The sequence below is a fragment of the Opisthorchis viverrini genome (assembly GCF_000715545.1).
Source record: "Opisthorchis viverrini unplaced genomic scaffold opera_v5_75, whole genome shotgun sequence".
Classification (NCBI taxonomy): Eukaryota; Metazoa; Platyhelminthes; class Trematoda; order Opisthorchiida; family Opisthorchiidae; genus Opisthorchis; species Opisthorchis viverrini.
In genome coordinates, this window is record NW_008751732.1 from 220,373 (window position 1) to 241,858 (window position 21,486).

At 41.1% G+C, this 21,486-nt stretch overlaps 1 protein-coding gene across 1 annotated transcript in view; it reads left to right on the forward strand.

Moving 5' to 3' along the window:
* Nucleotides 1-1,972: 1,972 nt before the first annotated feature.
* T265_04533 (hypothetical protein) overlaps nucleotides 1,973-21,486 on the forward strand; it is a gene marked incomplete at both ends in the record, with an annotated part of 33,015 nt that continues 13,501 nt past the window's right edge. The window contains 8 exons of the mRNA XM_009169297.1: nucleotides 1,973-2,225; nucleotides 2,277-2,431; nucleotides 4,554-4,859; nucleotides 6,013-6,330; nucleotides 7,783-8,067; nucleotides 12,151-12,330; nucleotides 15,109-15,434; nucleotides 16,655-16,900. Of these exons, the coding sequence (XP_009167561.1) occupies nucleotides 1,973-2,225; nucleotides 2,277-2,431; nucleotides 4,554-4,859; nucleotides 6,013-6,330; nucleotides 7,783-8,067; nucleotides 12,151-12,330; nucleotides 15,109-15,434; nucleotides 16,655-16,900 (2,069 nt within the window). The remainder of the gene's footprint in view (nucleotides 2,226-2,276; nucleotides 2,432-4,553; nucleotides 4,860-6,012; nucleotides 6,331-7,782; nucleotides 8,068-12,150; nucleotides 12,331-15,108; nucleotides 15,435-16,654; nucleotides 16,901-21,486) is intronic.

The following is a 21,486-nucleotide window of genomic DNA, read 5'->3' on the forward strand; positions in this document are numbered from 1 at the left end:
GTTCCTTTAACGGTGAAGGTTGTACGTGTTCATATTCCTACCACATTATGGAAGCAAACTATCTAGTTATGCAAGTTTACTACGCATAACTCAACACCATGCTGATATCGTGACTGAAACTCCAAAGTCTCGGAGTTCAAAATAACCCACGAATTTGGTGGCGCCAGTGAACATCTTGACCTAAATCACTGCAATCCTGGAACTCTGAAATCATTGAGCTGACAATTTATTTTAAGCTGGTTGACAGTCTGTTCCAAGAGGCTGAAAAATCACGGAATATTCAAAAATAGTATGCAATTGTATTTGAGGAAGCCGGTAAGCAGATTTTGGAAGTGTAACACACAAGGCAGAATCATCAACTTACATTCTAATGCAAGTTTTGGGAGCGTGAAAATGTATGAGAATATTTTGTGGATACTTTGTCTTGTAAATATTGTTGACCTATACTCAAAAGCCTAGAAGCACTGTACAGTTGTTTTGTCCTTATTTGCAATAATCATCAGTGCGTAGCCCATGAAAATCCGGGCAGTCCCGGACCCATGAACTTCTGGCTAGTCGTTCGAAATTTTGGCAGTTTGGCCACGAAGGACTGGTTGGTAATGTATTTAGCTCCAAATTAAATAGGATAATGCACCATATATCCTCCAGTTACAGAATACACATTATTAGCATCTCGAGTGATGGCTTGTCAGATGGGAGCTTAACTCACTGGGTAAATTTTTTTTCTCTTTCAAGCTACTTATAAGTTGTTGGTAGCGTGAGGGGAGTTGAGAATTTTTATTGCAGATTTTATCCTGTTTGCAAATTCAGTGCCTGCTAAAAGGCCGAAATACCATACAACTGCATGTCACTCGCTAAAAATCAATAGGAATAATAGAAACCAAGAAAAATAAAACAACCTTACAGCGCTTCTTAATTTTTCAGCAAAGACTTGCTTCCATTAGAAAAAGAAGCCAATTAAAGACTTCCAAATCTCCTCACAAAGGAAGAATTATTGTATAAAGTTAGTGAAACTTTCTTCTGGGAATTGATAACACGAGGAGGCAACCAGCATGTGTGGCAACCTGACTTGTTTCCTGTGACTGAGAGATGAAGGGCACTATATTCTGTCTTAGGGAGTGCTAATCACACTGCTGCTCAGCAACTCGTGGTTGTTTGTTGAACCAGTGGCCGGGAGGTGTCCACTCTGTGAACTTAGCAAGATTTGCACTGCAGATCGCAAATATGAATAAAATATTTAAACATTTTTGTCGGCTCTTCAACACAGATAGGCTTACTTACAGGACGATATCTCCGTGAAAAATCGAAGGATTCTATATGATAACCCAGTTTTTGTAGAAAACTCTGGTTGTTTGTGCAGGCCACGATTGTGATGATGATACAGTTGGCATGTAGTTTTTAATGCAACATGCAGGACTGGGCAACCACATGTCTATTTAGTTTCACTCCCAAGTGCCAGTTTTGTATGTTTTGTTAAACTTGTTAAAATTAGCATCCCTCCTTAGTAAAAACGATGTTTTTGAGACAACTTATCAACCGCGGTTGGAGAATTTGGGACATCTTCAGGTCCGAGTTTTTCAGAACCATTCTTTTGGGCCGAGTATTTAAGGCTGCAATAAAAAATCTCGCTGAAGAGGAACTAACAAGAGGGAAGGTGATGCTTCAAATGTACAAGTTGGCTCTCTTCCTCACTAAGTGCAAAACATTTGGAAAAATCACAGATAACCACCACAGCAACCATTCTCTCACCTACCTTTAACAAAGGTTAATGGTACTCCCGAACCCGTTTGAAGTGTTCAGTAAGTCTGATTATGCACTTGTCAGCACAGGAAATTAACACCTTTGAATCCACAGCTGTACTCTCACTATAAGGGTATATTTGGGCTATAAAATACTAGAATTCCTAAGTTCTTGTCACTTTTTTTATTATTTTAGATCCGTTTAATATTACTTCTCCTGCGCTGGTGGCTTCATGGAACAACCACCAAATCCCGTTTATGTCGACCTTTACGGTAACATTGTATGGCCCGAAAGCACGTCTCATTTGAATACCACTCCGTCTGTTCATACGCATGAACACCAACAAAACTCCGCACAACCTTGGGAGAGTAACCAGACGACAAAAGACTGGTTGAAGAATCACAGTCTTAAGGCACTTGGGTTGACTGTGAAAGATTTGATAAAGGCAGGCAAATTGTCACCCAATGAAGTGGAAAGGTATGAAGGTTGGTTAAGTCTTCTTGCTATAATTTTTTTCATGTACTGAATAATTCCAGCTAGAGTTCGAGCTGGTGACCGAAGTGTACTCGCCGACTTGCTCAAACATTCCCCTACCTCACTGGAATACGATATGGAAACAATTGAAAATTTCGAGTGCAGTTTGTACACAGCCATTTCTGACTACACGCTCAGGATTAGACAAATGATGAATGTAAGTCAAAATGGTTCAAAAAATGACAAAATTCTTATTTTCATCCTTTTTAAACCCATCTGATGATATTGCGACACACTCGTGCTACCGATGAAAGATGGAGGGTTCTTGAGCGGTGACCAACCCGAACTAAGTTAAAAGAGTAAAACCTCCATTTAGTTCCAAGCGACCTCCTGAACTTTTCCGGAAACTTCCTGAATATTAAACAATAACGACCAAACGCTGCAAACGGGCTCATTAATTTCCGTATCAATCCTCCATCGGATGTGGTGGATCAGAATCTATTTGTAAGTCTCATCAAGAGTATACACCACCACACCAAAACAACCAACTGCTGCAAACAAACAACCAAACAGGATCATTAAGCAGATATCTAGCGTACCCAGTACATGCACCCAAACATTTTGAGTCGAGTAGGCATTTTACTGGTTTTGTCTCTCCTCTAAATGGTGAGGGAGGCATTTCTCAAGTGAATTAGACAGGAAAAATAGCCCATTCCTTGGTTGTACATATATCATGCACTTAGAAGCCCTCATAACCGTTATCAGCATTACACAATCGAACTGAGGAAAGTGCGACCCACGTTCTACTGTAGAATGATATATTAAACTTTTACTCCTTCGTATTTCGATGCAAGATGATCCAGAAAACATAGGTGCTTCCAGCACGTGCTCGTGGGGTGGTTATGTCGTTCCCGTTTGCATGGTATACGAATGTTCTCCACAGTCCGATTTTGATAGGGGTGTTGGATCCATATGGACTCTAGCAAGAGTACAAATTGTGACCTGTTATTTGTTCGTTTAGCTTGATCTAGAAAAGACAGGAAAAAACTGTAGTAATGATATGGAATGGTATTCATTGAAACCTACAGTCACCAATAACAATTTAAATCCAGATAATCTGGTATTCATCCTCGAATTGCTGGAGCTAAGCTTAGAGGGATAACAGAAAATTTGGAAGCCCTACAGACATGCAGTTGGATCAAAGCAAGATTTTAAGCTGACTACACATTCATTTATAGCACGTGAAGACACTCATTCTATTCACGATTTCTTTTGTGATCATTACGTCACTAATTTCTTGGTGCAGCCTCCTGGAAACACATATATGATTTAGTGACATTACTTTCATCTAAGCGGCTAAAGTGTTGTCATTGCTGGATGTTGTTTCCTTACAGGAAACCTGACTAAAAACCATAAAATTATCCCACTTTAATCGTTTATGACCCCGCTCTACTAGCATATTTTTTTCTCAAGGAGAAATGCTCTCAATCGGTAGGACGGTATCCGGAACAACTGTGTTTCATAACAGTTGAAAAACACCCGAATGTTTTAGGTGAGATTTGAACATGACGTTTCTATTTGTCGTCAGACGTGTTTGGAATAAACCATACAATTTGATCTTATTCTACTCGAAGTGATGATTCTCTCATCTCAGCATCCACTTTTTAACCATTCTGTTGTCGTTACCAGTATTCTTATGGTCAGCTTCCACACAACCATCACTTGCGTGCTGTCGACCTCGGCAATATTCTAACTACACGGCACGATATCTTCTACTACTTAATGATCTTCCGTTATATGGCTAGTTCACAAACGGGTTTATTCTCATCTCACTTGGCGTTACACATGTGGTACCGGCAAGATATTTTCCGATAGGAAATTATCAGTTAAATCGATTGAAATTTTCTCATTTGCTGGTGAAATCCTTCTTGGGCCACGGGACACTCATCCAAGTATTCTGCGAATGCCTTGCCTAATCTGTAAGTCAGTTGGTAAGCAGTAGCAGGCTTTTACCTCTAATCCGCCAGTAAGCATCTCTATTCATTATGATTTCGGGCCCGGCAATGTTGTAGTCAATGTCTCCCTCAGTGGCAACGAATCATTCCCAAAACATTTGCCGCGCTTGATGAACAGGCAGACATTTATTTCACAATACTACTAACCAGCAATACTTAGGCTCGCTTAAGGCGTTGTTCCACGTTCAGGCAAAAAGTGTAAAGCCCTCTCCGTCATCTACAGTATTTGGATTTATATTTGTTCTGCTCTGAATCTATCTTGATGGGAGCAGCTGAAAAATATTCTTTATTCTGGATACGCTCTTTGACTATTTTGCCAAACAGGGTACACGAAAGGTTTTCGGTCGTGTCGAAGGCCGAAACGTTGGATTGTTAATAGATGCGTCAAATGTTAATCTTTCTCATGGGAGGAGAAGGGATTTGTACACCCATCTTTTACAACTACTCAACTCCCAACTTTCTGAGGACCAAATCGATAACTTCTATTTGGCTACCTATGGGACACGAGTGAATACCGTTTGGCCATGTCCAATGACTTCAAACTGGCGTGTTACGGAAGATGCAAGACGTTTCTTACAAGAACAGTTAGTACCCTCTGGCTGCTCAAACATGCTGAGTGGTATTAAACATGTGAGTTTATGTGAAAAAAACTCTTTAGGGGGTTAGTTTGTTGAATGAGTATTTTGTTGTAAGTTATGGAGGAATTCGACACTTATCGTCAGACGCCGGATCTCTATCCCGCATCAAGGTCGAAGCCGGCAGTTCACTATATATGTGCGTTTTGGTGCTTAACTGTCGTTGGATTAATAATATTTTGATTCAGTGTGGCAGTGGCATGGAGCTCGTTTAGTTTTGTGTAAAAATCAAACACTACTAGAATGACCAATGTGGTTTTTGCCTGGTTATTTCATACACAGGTTCTGGTCATCGTTGTGCAGTACTATTATCATGCCATCGCTGCTGTATGTGTTAACCACTTTCTGATCCTACCCTCACTAACACTGATTCTTTGCCTTTTTAAGTCAAATCTCACTCACCGATCATTTTTATTTTTAGATAAGAGAATCAAAATCCTCCCCAGCTAAAAGCAAAAAGCATTCTCGATGATATAATGTATTGTAAGAGACTGATGTTTGCATTAATGAAAGGACGCCGGAGTAACATCGCCATCGATAGGCAGATGAAGACAGGGAGCATAACTACTCAAATTACTTGCAACCGTCTGATTCTATGTAGAGCCTGTTGCTACACCAAGATCAAACTTGAACAACCGAATCAGTTGGCTTTTCGCCCTAAAACTACATATACAACAGCCAAACAGCGGTAGCCGGACTGTCACTGCAGAAACAGTATGCAGCATAATTCTCAAACCCAAATTTGTGGAGCCCTGAAGCTACTTTCTGGGTCTGTTTTCAATGGTTAGCATTGGAAACAAACCCAAATTCTACACAATAAAACGCAACCCATTTGGTTATTAATATGTGTGAACCGTTGTGCCGCAATAAGCCTCAAGGCAGTCGCCAAGGGAAGTATGTGATCTTTAACCACGAGGTTTATTTCACGTGGGGTTATGAGAAGCCAGCTGCACTATGGAAGATTTTCCAGTAGTTTTTCGGTTCGAGGCAACTATGTTTCTGGTGTGTCTGAATCGAGTTATGGCCGAAAGATTATCACTGCTAACTAGTGCAATTTATATGACTGAGCTTTAAAATCGCAATGCAGTTATTAATTGCCCTAACATCCAGCGTGATCCAAACTCACCACGTTGGTCTCTCTTTTTCAGATGTTTATGTTCGGTAAACGGCAACTGGACTGTATTCTACTTATTTGTGGAAGCAAGCCGGATCAACCGAGTGATATCATCATCGATTACGTCGACCAAATGTTGTCCTCCTACAAAGCCCCCCGTCTTCATGTGGTTGCCTACGACTGTGGTTACGACCCCGGGTTGAACCAGTTTCTAGCCCGTTTGGCTCGCGTCCGTCAGACGAATACTTACCACCGCTATGCAGCCAACGATGAAGCAGCGGTTTTCGAAAGCGACGAGTTTGCTCAATTAATCGGGGAGATCAAAGAGGCCCAGGCGAGTGCAGAGCTTGTAGTGCCACACAAACTAGGGGGTGAAAAACTCGGAGCCATAATTCATTAATGCTTTAAGCTACTGCTACTGCTACTGACTCGATCATCGGTTTTGAGCTGGAATCCGATAGTGCAGTGGTCAAAACCGAAGAGTAGCCTGATGTCCGTCAAATTCAGTCAAAATCGCGTATCAAATAACTTCTACCTATAAAAAGTTACAAAGTTTTGGCATCCCTAGTCATTTTAAATGTGCTTTTCGATCTGACCAGACTGATTTTGGGCATGGAAGACTTTCCCGGTCGATTTGGTGTCGAAAGTCAAAAAAGTATTTGAGAATTTGCTTGGCTCTTGTTTAGCACACACTATTGCACCTTCCATGATATCAGCACCCTGTGAATATTTATAGAAACTTGAGAACTGATGTTCATTAGGGTTTGTAAAGATAACCGATTTTGTACTTTTTTACCCCCAACCCTCAATCACTTGGGGTAGGCTTATTCAGATCTTCAAGACCACAGGCTGTTCACGCAGCTGAAAATCTTGTTCATTGTTGAAAGCAAGGAGGTTTTTAGCTTTTGGTCTATTTGCTGACTGAATTGTTCGTACAAACCGTGATTTTCTTGCAGTGGCTTAGCTGTTATTCGAGGCTAATTTAGATGGCTATCATGTGGTCTTTGTATCTGTCGACTAAACGACTAAGCGCTGACGCAACAACCACACGCTGATCATTTCGCTTGGACATCTCAGTTCACAATTCAGGAAAATTTGAATACACTACTTTCATTAAGACAGATATTAATGGAAGCCGTAAAGCAAAGGATTATTGCTTGATTTCCACTAAACCAGAAGTGTCTCCTTGTCAGAGGCTAGAGCATCCACTCACCGCCTTCTTTATATGTAGCATTCCACAAGCAATTGTTTTACTTTGTTTGAACTACCTTCGTAATTTATGGTTTGTGAAGTTGATTTTTTTGTTTATGAGTTTCCTTGTTCCGTATCAGTTCTAATGCAAATTTCAAAACGTTAACCTGGCGGTTTCAAGCAAAGGAAGTAATGTTCTAAGTAAGGACTGTTGGACAGCCGCGGACCATATATATACATATATATATATACACATATATATCCTCCTTGGATGGCAGGATCTTTACATCCTCTGGCCAGATGACTGGCTTCTTTGTGGAAACCAGAAAGGACGACATTTGTCATCTGTGCCATGTAGAAATATTGCTTCGCATTTTCCCATAGTCATGCTCTTACCAGACTGTACTTCAGTTAGCATGCAGCATTTAATCTATGTTGAACTGCTGAAGATCGTCACCACCATCATTATTTTTGCGCACTATTGTCATCACTTCACTTCTGTCGAATATTAAACAATGACATACCACTAATTATTTCAAATTCGACTTCCTTAGTTAGGAGTACTCTATCAGTTAGGCACTAGGCTAACACTCTGATGCTTCTGCTTTTCCAGGAGGTTATCAACATCGTTCGGAAGATTAGACTAAAGAAGGAGACGCTAAGGAATTCACAAGCGCTTCCATTGCAACAGTACCCAGGATCTCCCGGAGGGTTACCCATTACAGGTGCTCATCATTTGCCTCAACCACTGGATATGTCATTGCTCTATGGTCCTCTCACCTTAGCAGCGCTCCGCGCATCCTCATCCTCAACCAGCGACGGGATTTGGAAACCAAGTTCATCACACGACTGGCTCAGCAGACATGGACTGAAGGCCCGCAAACTAGGACTATTCCAGGTTGGTCTGTATATTAGACTGTCATAAACTGGGACGGACATTCCGTTTGAAGTAGAGTTTTTTTTAAATACAAGCCGACTTCTTTGCTCAGTTATTAAGCAGTAATTTGACATGGGCTCTGTTGACATAATACTCGCTAGTTAACATAGGTGGGAAAACTTCCCATCTTGCATTCTGTAGACTTGTAAATATTGCTTCTATGTAACTTTGTCCGTGTATACGTAAAAAGCCCTGTATTCTAATCAACAGACATTCATCCGCTCGGTTAAAATTTTGAGTTACTTTTGTTCCATACTGTATATTAAAAACGGATGGGCAAAAGTGCAGAAAACGAGAAAACAACCAAACTGAAGGATAGATCACTTGGTTGTTTACCGTTTCTTCATTGATTCTAAACTACACAAAATCAGGAGAGGTACAACTAATCAAAAGACCTGTTGTGTGAACTCAGTGCTTCCAGGCTTCAATAAAGCAAATAGACATATGCTAATACAGCGTAGTTTTCTTAATTCCCGTTCTACCATCATTATCATTTGATGACGTAAAGTTTTCGCTCCACGAGGGAGCAAATTTAGATAAAAGATAGGCTTATCTGTAAGGTATTTATTCGAAAGAGCAAAATAATTTTCAACAACCGCCCTCTATACACTCTAAACAGAGCTAACAACATTTTATTTTCACAGTTCATTTTAGCGGATGGTGGGGTAGGTGAAATGTCCGCACATCTCCATCTTAGAACCTTGCTTGTCTGATGAATTATTTCAGTCTCTATCAAATGCTTATAAGTTCAACAGTCGGACTAAATTGCAAGTTTATTGTAGGAGGCTTGCGCGGGAAATAAGTGATACACTGAAGTATGCATAATGGACCAGCAAGCAGAGAGAGATGAGCCGGAATATAACAGTAATCGTGAGAAATTTTTATGGGCTTCTACAACTTACAGCCTTTAGGTACGTAAAAACTCAAAATCACAATAGCCAATCTCAGAGAGAGAGTTGAATTCGGTTGATTGATAGAACTGGCCGGCTTTCTAAGGTTATCTTAGTCGGGATGTCCCTTGATCACAGAGCTGTACAGCGCAATGACCTTAATGCTTTTCGGTTCTTCAGGCCAAGATAGATGTATTTGGAAAGGTTGTGAAGGACTCAAACGTTTTACTCAGTTTCCCAAGTCTCGAAATGTGAGAGAACGGTTCTTTGCGGAAATTCTCTAAAAGCCTCATTTATTATTCTAAGAGGAAAAGAACGTGCGTGCACGAATTCCGTACTGAAGCAGTTCAGAGATACGATTCTAAGTACGGTCCGAAACCACACTAGAATAGAACGGTGTTGAGGTGAAATAAGTTTTTTCTCCCTTCAATTCTCAAAAATCGGAGAATCACTTGTCCGCCGTACGCAGTTTGTCAACAACGAACTCGGAGTGGCTTCTTCCCTTATTTTTCAAATACCCTATTAACTATTAACCAGCCATTAGTAGCAAAATTTATCTCGCATTACTTGATACCGCGATGCTAAACATGAGCACCAATTCACATCTTCAAATAATCGAGCATGTTTGTGGTAAAAATCAGCTAAACTACCTAGACCTTAGAACATTCGAAGCCCTTTGAAAATCCCAACATCCTTTAATGATTATTTATATAAATACTCTAACATAATTGCTCCTTATTTGCCAGTCTGAGGAGATTTGGGAAATTTAACTCGTCTTCGTCCTGTAAGTGAAGCTGGAAAATCGGGAAGCACTGCATAAGTATGTCAAGCATATCAAACTTATCAGCAGTGCGTATATCATTAACCTCCAGAGGACCGGGACCCGCGGCCTCGAATAGAAATTCCAAAGTCCAATCACGTTACCAACAAACAACAAGTAGCTAAGAAACAGAACAGATCACATGATGAATGAGCCTTCCACCTGAGAGTACCTCGTTCGGATAGCCGGTCAGATGAGTTGGCTTTGAAATCCATGGTTAGGGTACCTCCACCATCGTCAGCAGCAGCTACAAGGACCACGTACTTGCCGTACAGCGACTCTAGCTGCCACAGTTCCGTTCACTGGTGATTTGGGAAGGGGGATAGGTAGCTGCGCATAGGAGGCGAGAGCTGATAAATCGGTGCGTAAATACAGAGTTGTCAGTGGACTTTCAACTGGCGAGATTTGGAGGGGGATATGCCTTGAAGGCAATAGTTTGATGCACCGGCGCCATTGAGGATGGGACTGGACCATGTCTGACAATGTCTTTAACCGTCAATGTGCCCAGGCTCGGTATCCCTATCCAGGGAGACGGCAATGACTACCGCAACTGAGTTTGCTCGTAATGGATTTCGTACTTTACTGCCAACTAACTATTTGGCCTCTCGTGGGTTTAGAAAGGTGTTATTTTGTTTACTGTTAGTTGAAAGTGGGGGTTGCATAAGGCCATTTGGTCATGTAACCGACAGCCATATGACCCAGCAACATTTGCTTGCGTGTTGGGAAGTGGTTGGGAAGGGACGACGGTGGACGGAGAACTGTGAGGGCAAATGATACTTTCAGGCTGAAGAAGGGGGGTTGGTTGATTTATCACACCTTGAGCATTTGACTCAAAAGTCTGACCCACAAGTCAGTGGGAGAATTGTAGAGTTTTGTTCGGGAAACCTGCTTCTAGCCTCTGACTCAAAAGTTTGACACGCGAGGCGGTCGGCTTTAGGGTTTGCTTTGGGAACCCTTTCCGGAGACGACGAATCAATATTTTGATCTGTTTGGGTGTTGAGGTTTGGCCTAACCAAAGGGCGCAATGAGTGAGGAATTACTATCTAGCGTCCGATGTGGCTGAGAACAGCGGATGCCTTTCAAGCAGCACCGGATATTTTGGTTTTTAAAATTTAGTTAACCGTACTAATAATGTGCCGGCGGTCTCGCATACCTATTGGATGATAAAAACGGACGGTTTTTAGGGCTACACTTTTCCAACCCATCCTTCCTCTGGGGAAGGATGCAGCATAATTGCTTCTCCCATAAATATGGGCGGGCTGGTTGCCCGGGATAGACGCCTTACTGCCTCCACACTCCTATCACAGAGGACACTAAGAGTTTACCCGCAGATCGCCTGGGGGCACGGTTTCTCGCAGTAACGACATAAGCTGTTTTTAACTGGCCTGATCTCCATTGTCCTTCTTTGGATAGTTGCACCTTGTGGAACAATATTCCAGCCGGTGTAGTCTGTGGGATCATTGAAGCACTCAGGCCCGACCGCTAAGATAACTTAGTGCTTTGACATAGATGAAGTAGCGCACGACGCACGCTCACTCCTTCATCTGGAGTTGATAATCCATCCTTGCTGCTGCAGTTTGGGTTGCGAAAATAAGAACGTTTCTGTGCTCCCGGATGTCTTGACCTCATTGGGCTGACAATCACAAAACAACAAATATATAAAGGGAGTTATTTTTGACACAATGAATACATATACTAGAGGGTAGATATTTGTGACAAGCTCCGGCAATAAACACTGCAATCCACAGTGAGGTTGCTGCCTCGGTTAGTCTACTGGGATCAGCTTCAAGATACCGCTGATTATCGACTTCTGGAAGGTGTACTTGATGACACTCGTATATCACTAGCAGTATGATCTTTCCCAGAGTTGCCCCCAATCAAAGAAAGTCCTTCAGATAAATGTAGATACCCAGGAGTATTTCGAGCAAGCACAATTCATTGGCGCAGTCCTTTGTATGTTGGGACGACGAACTTTTATGCCAGAAGGGCACTTTCAAATACTTGTTAGTTTTCACGAACGTAACAGGACCTCAAACACAATAAGTGAACCTTAAAATTCAGGTATGGCTTAACGCCTTCTCAGGCAGACAAATCTTATAAGCTCATCTAGTGAAACCACAGGTTGGTCCTTGTGGTACTAAAAATTAACATATATATTGTCTTATTTTTACTCATAGACCTAGAGCAAAGTTAAGAATCATGGTCCAACGGATCTATAAATGCGGAAGCACCTGACAGGCTCATAGATGTCCTAATTTGGTTCGTATTGAAGGTTTCATTAGGAATGTTGCTCCTTCATCAGCTCCATCGTCACTCTCCTAATCCTGTTATTAGGTGCTTGCTCCGAACGCCTACTCACAAGTCATGGGCTATATCGCTTCAATCGGGCGTTCAGTCACTGCTCAGATTCACGAGCAATGCATGACACAAGTACGTTGGCCAGATGGAACAGTCAAGAACGTTCATGTGGACCTGCCTCAGTTGTTTGAATATCAGAAGCAACTACGAGAATTGGTAAGTTTTGACCGACGATAGGCACACAATGGGCCCTCGACAAAATGATTTCACCAGAAATTCGGTTCACTTCTTCCGGAGTAAAAACATTAGACCACTCTAAGCTGACCACAGTGTTTTTTACTTTCTCGCTATTTCTCTGAAAACCTAGAGATGTTAAAATCACTTTAGCTGCAAAATTTTTCGGCTGAGGGGAGGCACAGATTCCGGTGTAAAATTTTCCTCTGCACCCTGAAATCACTAAGTTTACGAACAACGCTACGATGTGTAAATTTTTAGACTGAACTTACATGGATGATGAAAGCTAACGGTTAAAAGATAGTTAACTCCATAATCCGTACAACGACGGAAGTGCTTATTTACATTGACAAAACTAAGTGGCCATCCTGGTTTCCAAACACGAATTCTACCTCCTCAGTTATGGAATTTTGTAGCTTGGGGAAGTTACGGAGAATCAAGTTCACAGACTGTAGCTCCAGCGATTGTATCTTTCAGTGTGTACACGGCAGATAAGTAACAAAAGTGGTTGTGAGAAAATTCCACGATCAGATTTTGGGTCTCTACTAGCTGGTTGATGAGACCTAACTGTTCAAGGAGACCGCAGTCAAAGAACAACAAGCTGATTGAAATTTATCAGGAACCAGAACGAACGAGAGTTATCTTGAGGAAATCTTTCCGCTTTTATCATACATCAGAGTCTCTATGTATGTGATGCAATCTAAAGTTTGGCACCAGGATTCCGTAGGTTCAAGGGGCTTAGTCTACAACATGAAACTCATAGTAGCCAAATTACTGGTAATGACCAGAATGCATCAGACAACCACAAGCCGAAACCCTAAGTCTGCTGAATTAGACTATGGCACGCTTCTTCGTTTTGACAGCATCCATCACTTTAGAATTTACAGTATGCTCGGCCGTCAGAATTCTGAAGCCAAACGTATGCAGCTTCCCTGTTTTTCAGGGCCAAAACTTCAAGGTGGTGCTTTACGTACTAGTTTTATTACGTTTAGTCAATAGTCTTAACAACAAGTTCTTGGCTGCTCAACCACCAAATCGAAGCCAGAAATTGTGTGGCTTTATTGCGACCTTTTTAATTCTACCTTGGGTTTTATGCAGCCTACAAAAGTTGTGAAAACAAATTAGACAGTGTGATATACACGTATCACTAAGCACAGGATTTCAGGGTTTCCGAGCTATAAGTGGGGAGATAGACTAAGAACACAGAGTTGCCTTCCGATCTCAACTCCAGATGTGTCTGGCAATGCCAACTGAAGCCTAGTTTAAAATTTAGGTGGTAGAATTTATTACCAGTTGACTGCATTGCCGATGGTATGCTTGAAGATGATAACCATTTTAAACAATGATCTCCGGGCAATAACCAAGTATACAGAGTTCAAGTCATATACTTGTTGACTGAATACGTTTCGGTAAATAGGACCAGTGGTGTTAGTTCTAGAAGAAGTGGTTCACAAATCGCCATTCTTTTGGTAGCTTAGTTCCAATTCTCGTTCATAAAGAACCTACAAAATCTTACTTACATATACAGATCTGTCCACACAAAAACAAAGAACACACTGTCACCTTTATTCAAAATCCAAGCAGCTCCATAAATAGGTAACGAATGACTAAGCGTCACAAAAAGATGATATTATTGGTGTGGAAATAAGGGCAAATTAATCATCCATATACGTTCACAGGTGACGACGATTAGTTTCACACTTATTCACAGTCTGACATGCTTTTGCCGCAAAGAGCGGATTCCAGTTGACCTTACTCCATTGTAATATTATGAAAGAACCAGCTTAACGGACTCGCACAATAGAATGACTGGTCAATAGAATCAAGCAGGTAGACTTATTCACACTGAATTCGACAATATCATCATGGATAGCAAGACCAAGAGTACAGTGGCAAACGAGGAAAACATGACACAGAGGCTGGTAATGGAGTACAAAAAGTCAGCACAGTGTAGAATGCTGCACCACACCTTACCGTTCAGCATATTCTCCCCAGATTTAAGAGGAGGCCTGAAATATGGCAGTATGTGGTTGTTATTCCAAACAGATGGATCGTCAGTTATCAGTTAGTCATCATTTAGCAGCTCATCATAATGTGGGAAAGGTTATTCTGTTCAAGATAATGATACGACAATAGATTAGGAGGAAGATCACAGCTTATTAAAGTTGATGAATTGATGGGTACCATGATGCTTTACAAAAGGTCTTTCTGTATTCAGTTTGTGTAACCTTTTGGTGAATTTTAAGAGAACGGAAATGTAGAAAAAGCTGGCTGCGCACTTTTACTTCATGTGTCCACTTTCACTAAAAAAGCTCAGAATAGAGTTGAGCGCCTGTTACAGTGGTAAAAACACGAGAAATCACAAAAACGCCGCCAATTATAACTAAAAGGGGAAATAAGAACTAACGAAGACATATGAAGAGTGACTCGGGACTAAGTTGATTTGAGCTAGTAATCAATATTTTCCTAGGTTTTCTAAAAAACTGGATACTCTAGTCCTCTGTTCAACCTATAAAACTTCACTGCGGATAAAGGCTCAATTTGCTTTCCTCAGCTGAGCACAAGTAATCCAGAATGAAGTAGTTTACCCAGATCTGGAGTACATTTACTTGCAAGTGAAAACGATTCTTCTGTGGAATATGTTGTCCGTCAGCATCTTTCTTGATTAGACTCTCTTTCCCCATTGGGTCCTCAATAAAATCAAGCAAACGTACATTTTACTCATTGGGAAGAACGTAAGTTGTTTTGTTTGTCCTTCAGGTCAGTCTGCTGGAGAAAAGAGTCGCGTGGCTAACAAAAGGAAGCCGAGGATACTTTGGTACAGTGATTGAACCCCACGTTGTGATTGTAATCGACTTATCTCAACAGAACTTAATCTACTTGGTACACATTCAGTATTGTCTGCGGCGTGTTCTGGAAGAACAGATTGCTCAGAAAACTACATTCAATCTGATTTCCATTGGATCTACCACACAAGCTTTTCGTACGACAAGGGTACCGGTGTCTGAAGAAAATTTGCAATCTGCGTGGGAATGGGTCAAAAGTTTACGCTGTTATGGAAGCCGTAACTTGCTTGCAGGTCTGCGGTAAGAAAGCGTTAGGATAAGACTAAACTTCTCAAAAGTTTCGCTGTTATGGAAGCCGTAACTTGCTTGCAGGTCTGCGGTAAGAAAGCGTTAGGATAAGACTAAACTTCGGAATGTCTTTTATTTCCCATTTCTGATAGTAATAATGGATGAACAGAGTCCTCCGTTTGATTTAAATTATCCATTCCCAAGTAGAATATTCACGGTCTCAATAGATTCTATACGTGACACGGGTTCGTTCCCTGTGAGTACCGATATTGCATTCTACTGCGTCCACGGTTAAGCTGGCAAATATTAACTACTGGCCATTTTGGCACCGATACGGCAGTGAAGCATCGGTGTTGAACACTGATGTCATGCTGCCGATGATGATGATGATGATGATGATGATGATGATGATGATGATGGTGATGATGATGATGATGATGATGATGATGATGACGATGATGATGATGATGATGATGATGATGATGATTGGGACCGATGCATAGGCCATGTAATTGTCGACCGTTTTGACAAATGATGATAACTTCTTACGTCTGAGGTGTGCTAGCTTTGAGAGTTGATGGCTCACTCGTCCTTTTAGTAAAGTAATCCAGTATATTATTTTCTCAGTATTCGAATTGTGGGAAGATATTACTTAGAAGGAACACAACGAAGTGATGTATGCTTCCACTCCGATCTTCTGCGACCAAGAGTCCTATTCATCAGAAAGTTTTACCGAACAATATCTCTTAGAAATTTAAACATCTGTCACCGGAAGTGTCAGATGAAAACTCCCGCCGATTCTCAACGTTAGTCAACAAATTTTCGCAAAAAAGACAGGTTTTTTGTTAGGAGTTTGCTGTGGCTTAAGTTAGGTAGATATAAGCAACCGAGAAAGGTTGTAAGACTGTCCGGTCCTTGGCTTTGAGGTGAGCATCTCATTGATCGTAAGATGGGTTATTCCGGTATCAATTAAACCTTAGCATTCGATTAGTGAGTGTTAATCAGCAGTGAACCGACTGCCTTGCGTATAAGCCTAATCAGTGCGTGTCCGTAATCATCACCGCTTCATATTTTTTTGAAAACAAATGCTTGAAACTTGCCAGATTTGAGCGGCGCTTTTGCCGTCAGATGTGAGCCATCGAATAGATCGCGAGATCCTTTTCATGTCTACACAATAGAAATTAGCCTATTTCTCAGGAGTACACTGATTTGATCCGCTGCTTTAATATCAGATTTGCACTCGAGAATGAGGCAGAGAAGGACATCAAAGAAAGCCCGCAGGGAATCTACTTGTTTATCTCAGGCGTTCCGGACCAGGAAGAGGATGTGATTACGCCCTACCTGGAACAGAAGCGTTGCACCTTTCCAAATCTTCGCGTCCACGTCGCCTTCTACAACGGAGAGGATTGTGATAGTGAGCAGGTTCAGGAAATTCCAAGTCGCTACGCGAGTGTAACTAAAACCGCATCAGTCCTACGGTGAGTTCGATGGAAAACAATGATAACAATTGTTTGGGTTTCTAGTTCTAATGTATTCATTCAGTTGTATTTTCTTCGACGTACCAAAATTTCAGCTGTCTTTCTGTCTGACGTTGCCTATCACAGTAAGGTTTGAAACGAGTGGATGGTACCCGTTTTTGTGAGATTTCTTTTTCTATAAAGCACTGTCCGTAGACGCCCATGGTTCCGATATTTTTTCATCTTATTTAATAGATGTTAGTCTACATGAATTCCGTGAACTTGACTATCAATGACGTCAGTTTAAATACACCAATTTCAAACTATTATGTCGGTGACCGCATAGTGGCACGATGACGAGTCAGAACCCATAGTGTGACATAGAACTGAACGAATTCACTGTATTCTAGGCCAGTGTAATGTATTAACTGCAGCTCAAGCGTGAACAACTTCACCTACTCAGTTGAACTTATTTAAATGTTAGGCATGCAACGGTGGAGTTTAAAACCCCGGCACGATCAAGGATAATGGTGAGCTTTATTAGCCAGGAAACTCAAATCTAGTGCTTCCTTCTTTTTATTTGGAATTGCTGGAATAATTATGCCAGGACAGAGAGAGGAAGGTAGAGCTTTATAACGAGAGTGATGCAAATTCAATGGGTCACTCAGCTACCCACAAACGAAGCATTTTTATTAATAGACGAATGATTGCATCTAACTAGTCTCTGTCTCATTGCCGTTGATGTGTGGCAAAAATGGAACTGTTGATTGATTTTCATGTTATGATCATCACCATCTGTTTCTCAGAGAATCTGCGTTGATGGGCCTAATTGTTGCATGGCCGGTTGTACATATACCCTTGCTGAAGGCAGCAGAACAAAGAACAACTTTCACCTTGACGGCCTGCCTTCGGAGGTTTCTATGCACTATGTGAACAGTATTCACAATTCACATATAGAATTCACAGACTAAACTGTAGTATACTTAAAGCAACCCACCGAATGCTTTAGGTAGAATTAAGCCTTTCTACTGGCTTCACTCGTGTCGCAGTTCGATTGGATTTGATTTACGAAGTGAGAATCACCCTTGTGGGGCAAGTCACAGGGTGATACTGTACATAAAAGCGGTGCCTTCCTTTCGAATACTTGGATTAGATTTGGAAGTTATGGTTTACCGTCCACGAGGCATTCTGGGTGACATGCGTCTCAACCTGTTCACAGGCTCCGTGCGTGTCACCTAGTTTATAAATTAATTCGATGAGGGAACACAATCCTTCAGCTCATCCAACCAGTTTATTATGCAGCTTCCAGAACATCGTTCCGAGGGTAAATATCCAAGGAAGCAGAAAGGTTTTGTCTTTCTGGGGGCGACATCACCCCTTGATGGACAACTTACTCTGTGATGGCTGGCATATGAGACCGTTATTTGGACGGACAACTTTACATAAACTGTGTGGGAAGTACAGCGGTTTCCTCGAACTAAGATCGCTCATGAGAGTGGTTATGATGACCTTCGTCGGATGTGGTTTCTCTTGAGGCCTATTAATACCGTACGTCTAAGCAGATGGTACTACATACGTTGAATTTTTCACAATCCTGCAATGAAGCAGGTAGAGGAATTTAATTTTACATCTGCTTCTATGGTCAAGGTAATAAAGTCTGTCCGTGAGACAACCTCAATATTTTCTTGCGAAACTTTACTTCCAGAGAAAAAGATAGGAGATTTGTAGTTGGGAGGCCATTTTTCAAAAACAAATCCTGAATGATGCCAGAAATTCAAATTTCAGTTCAGTCTTAAACTTCATCTGATTATAAATCCTTTTACTTAACGAAACTCTAGCACCATGTTCAATTAACTCTTCTTCCATACCTTCATAGTACGAATAACTTATCAATCGGTGGAAGCTTTTGTTGGAAAAATTCAGTTTTTTATGAAATGCCACACCGCCAAAATCAAGCCATAACAACCAAAGAGCTGCTGTTCGCACCTCGTGCGCTTAGATAGTTTTTTCCATAAAGAACACATGTATGTTTACGTATTAAATGAAACAATGAGACTGATCAAATTATGCAACATTTGGATGTGACTTTTAGGACATATACCAGTCGGAGCCATTTTGTTGACTGTGTCCAGTACCTTTGTAGTAGTACCTCTTGTTTGTCTTTATTTACTCTTCTGCAAATCTATGCTCAGATCGATTGCGCAGGAAACAGGGGGACGCTTCCACTGGTTCCGTGAGACAGGTATCATTGAAAGTGACGATGTACGTCTAATACTGGACGAAATCGACATGGTGGTGGACTATTCAAGACAATGTCAGATGCTTGTCGAATCGGTTAGCGGAAAGGAACGAATGAAAAGTCCGGACACTGATGGAAAGTTAGTGAGCCTCCTCATGATTTTTAATGATCAAGTTTAATTTTTATGCGTTCTGTTACTTCCTAGATTTCCACAATCCATCTAAATTTCCAAGAGCGTCTTTTAGTAAACTACAAATATAACTGCAAATATAACTTGTAGAATTCACTACATTAAGCTGTACAATAATCCAAAGCCCTGCTACTTGGGAAAAAGCCTAAACAAAAACAGTTAAGGATTGACACTTAAAGACGTCAGTATTCTATGTTAAATGTTTCCGCAAAATGACTAGTAAGCGTCTGTGTCCAAAAAATGGTTCATATCAGTCGACTCTAGACATACGAAATTTGGTTCACCATCAGTATACGCGTTGTGTAGGTATTATCTCCTAGTACTTGGGAACCAGCACTGCCTACTTAAACATTGAGCAATCCCTGGTACTGTGAAGCGCAACTAAGGACTTTATAAACACTGTTCTTACTGATTTTGGATCAATATTGATTAATACTGCCTCTTCGGATGGGCTGATTATGAACAAAGAGATGGTTAGCCATGCTGTTTCACCGAATCCAAATGTGACCGATATCATTATTACTCTAATGTTGCTTCGATTTCCAATTCTGGTAGACTCTTGTTCGAGTTTTCAATATTAATTTCTCTATACAAAATTGGACGTCGGTATTGATGACGACGATAACATTTTTGACGAGCATAGTGACGCCGATTGTGAATCGGTACTTATAGTTTCGCAAACGCACATTGAGATTTAGGCTCCTCTAGATATTCCGATGAATCATAATGTCGAGTCCAGATGTGAACAACATTGTTATTAGTCCGATGTTACTTCAGTTGCTGATTCGGGTGGACTCTGGCTCTAGTTTATAATATTACTTTCTCTTTACAAAATCGCCCCTCGGTGTTGATGATGATGATGACATTTTTGATGAGGATAGTGACGCTGATTGTTTTTCGGTACTTATAGTTTCACAAACACACAATGAATGAGATCTAGGCTCCTCTACATATTCCGATGGTTCATCATGCTGGGAGCCCTACGTTGCTCAGTCCACCGCAAAATCACACACGTTAGGCGGTGCTTAAATTTAACTGGCCTTACAGCAGCAGCCTAGCAATTTACCTTCCCTATTTGATCAAAAGTAGTACATTATTTGGTCTCCACAGTAAGTTGCTGTGGAAACCAAAGTGCACTTCTTGGGTAGGATGAAGTGGGACGCGTCGAACTTAAAAAAGTCATCATATTTCTATGCTGATTTTCCTACCAGACTAACAGAGTATCTTCCTGACCCATATGTGGTTGTGCCTCACAGGCAGCATTCATTTTAAATAAAGGTTTAATGGCTTGTGAGAAGTGACGTGAGCGGCTGACTTCTTTGTCTCCGTACTGATTTGTATTCTGAGCCTTTCATCCTGTGATACTGAAAGGTTTGCAAGAAGTCAACGTGCGTCGAGGAGCAGTCACTCGAAATCGATCATTTATATGCGTCCTTGAGAAAACTTTTTTTGGTCAAGTAGGGTCTTTCTAGTCGGTATTCCTTCGTTCATGTGAAAAGTACACTAAGATCATGTTGTTTTTCTTCTCAAGATAATTTCCTGCCTATAAGTTATTCACATAGAATTTATTGTGAGTTGATCTTAGACGCCGATGATGATCCAGTAGTCCAGTCATTCCCAACTATTTCCAACGGCCTGAAAGTGCAAATCTGAGCAGCGTTTTGAAGACAGGAATAAGCTCGACTCTGGCATGCATATAACACGACTAAACCATTGTGACGGAATTCGTAGTCCATACATGAGGCTTAGTTCGAAGATTGAATTCTGGGTGCTCTTGCAGAACCATCAGCAGCATGATGTTACACTGGACTCTTGTTTGTTGCCCTGTCTGGTAATTTAGGGGTAGTGATGGAGTTCAGGGACCAAAAACAATCAACATATTTCATGATTTATTTGTTGACACTGAGTAGTCTAGAATTACATCCTTTTTCAGAATCTATTTTCAGTCCAAACGGCACGGCTTAATGACCAATGAAAACAAAAATAGTTCGCGTTCCTTTACGATATTTGCTGATTCCCAAGGGATGGACCATTCAAATCTTTCGACTAGTTATCAGCATTTTATTGATTTATCTAACTTCTGTCGTCTAATGAACACCAGGCATTGGAAGATACAAAGATTTTACTTCGTCAGTTATTAGTTGCATTTGGCTGCCATAATTTTCGCTCACCATTATA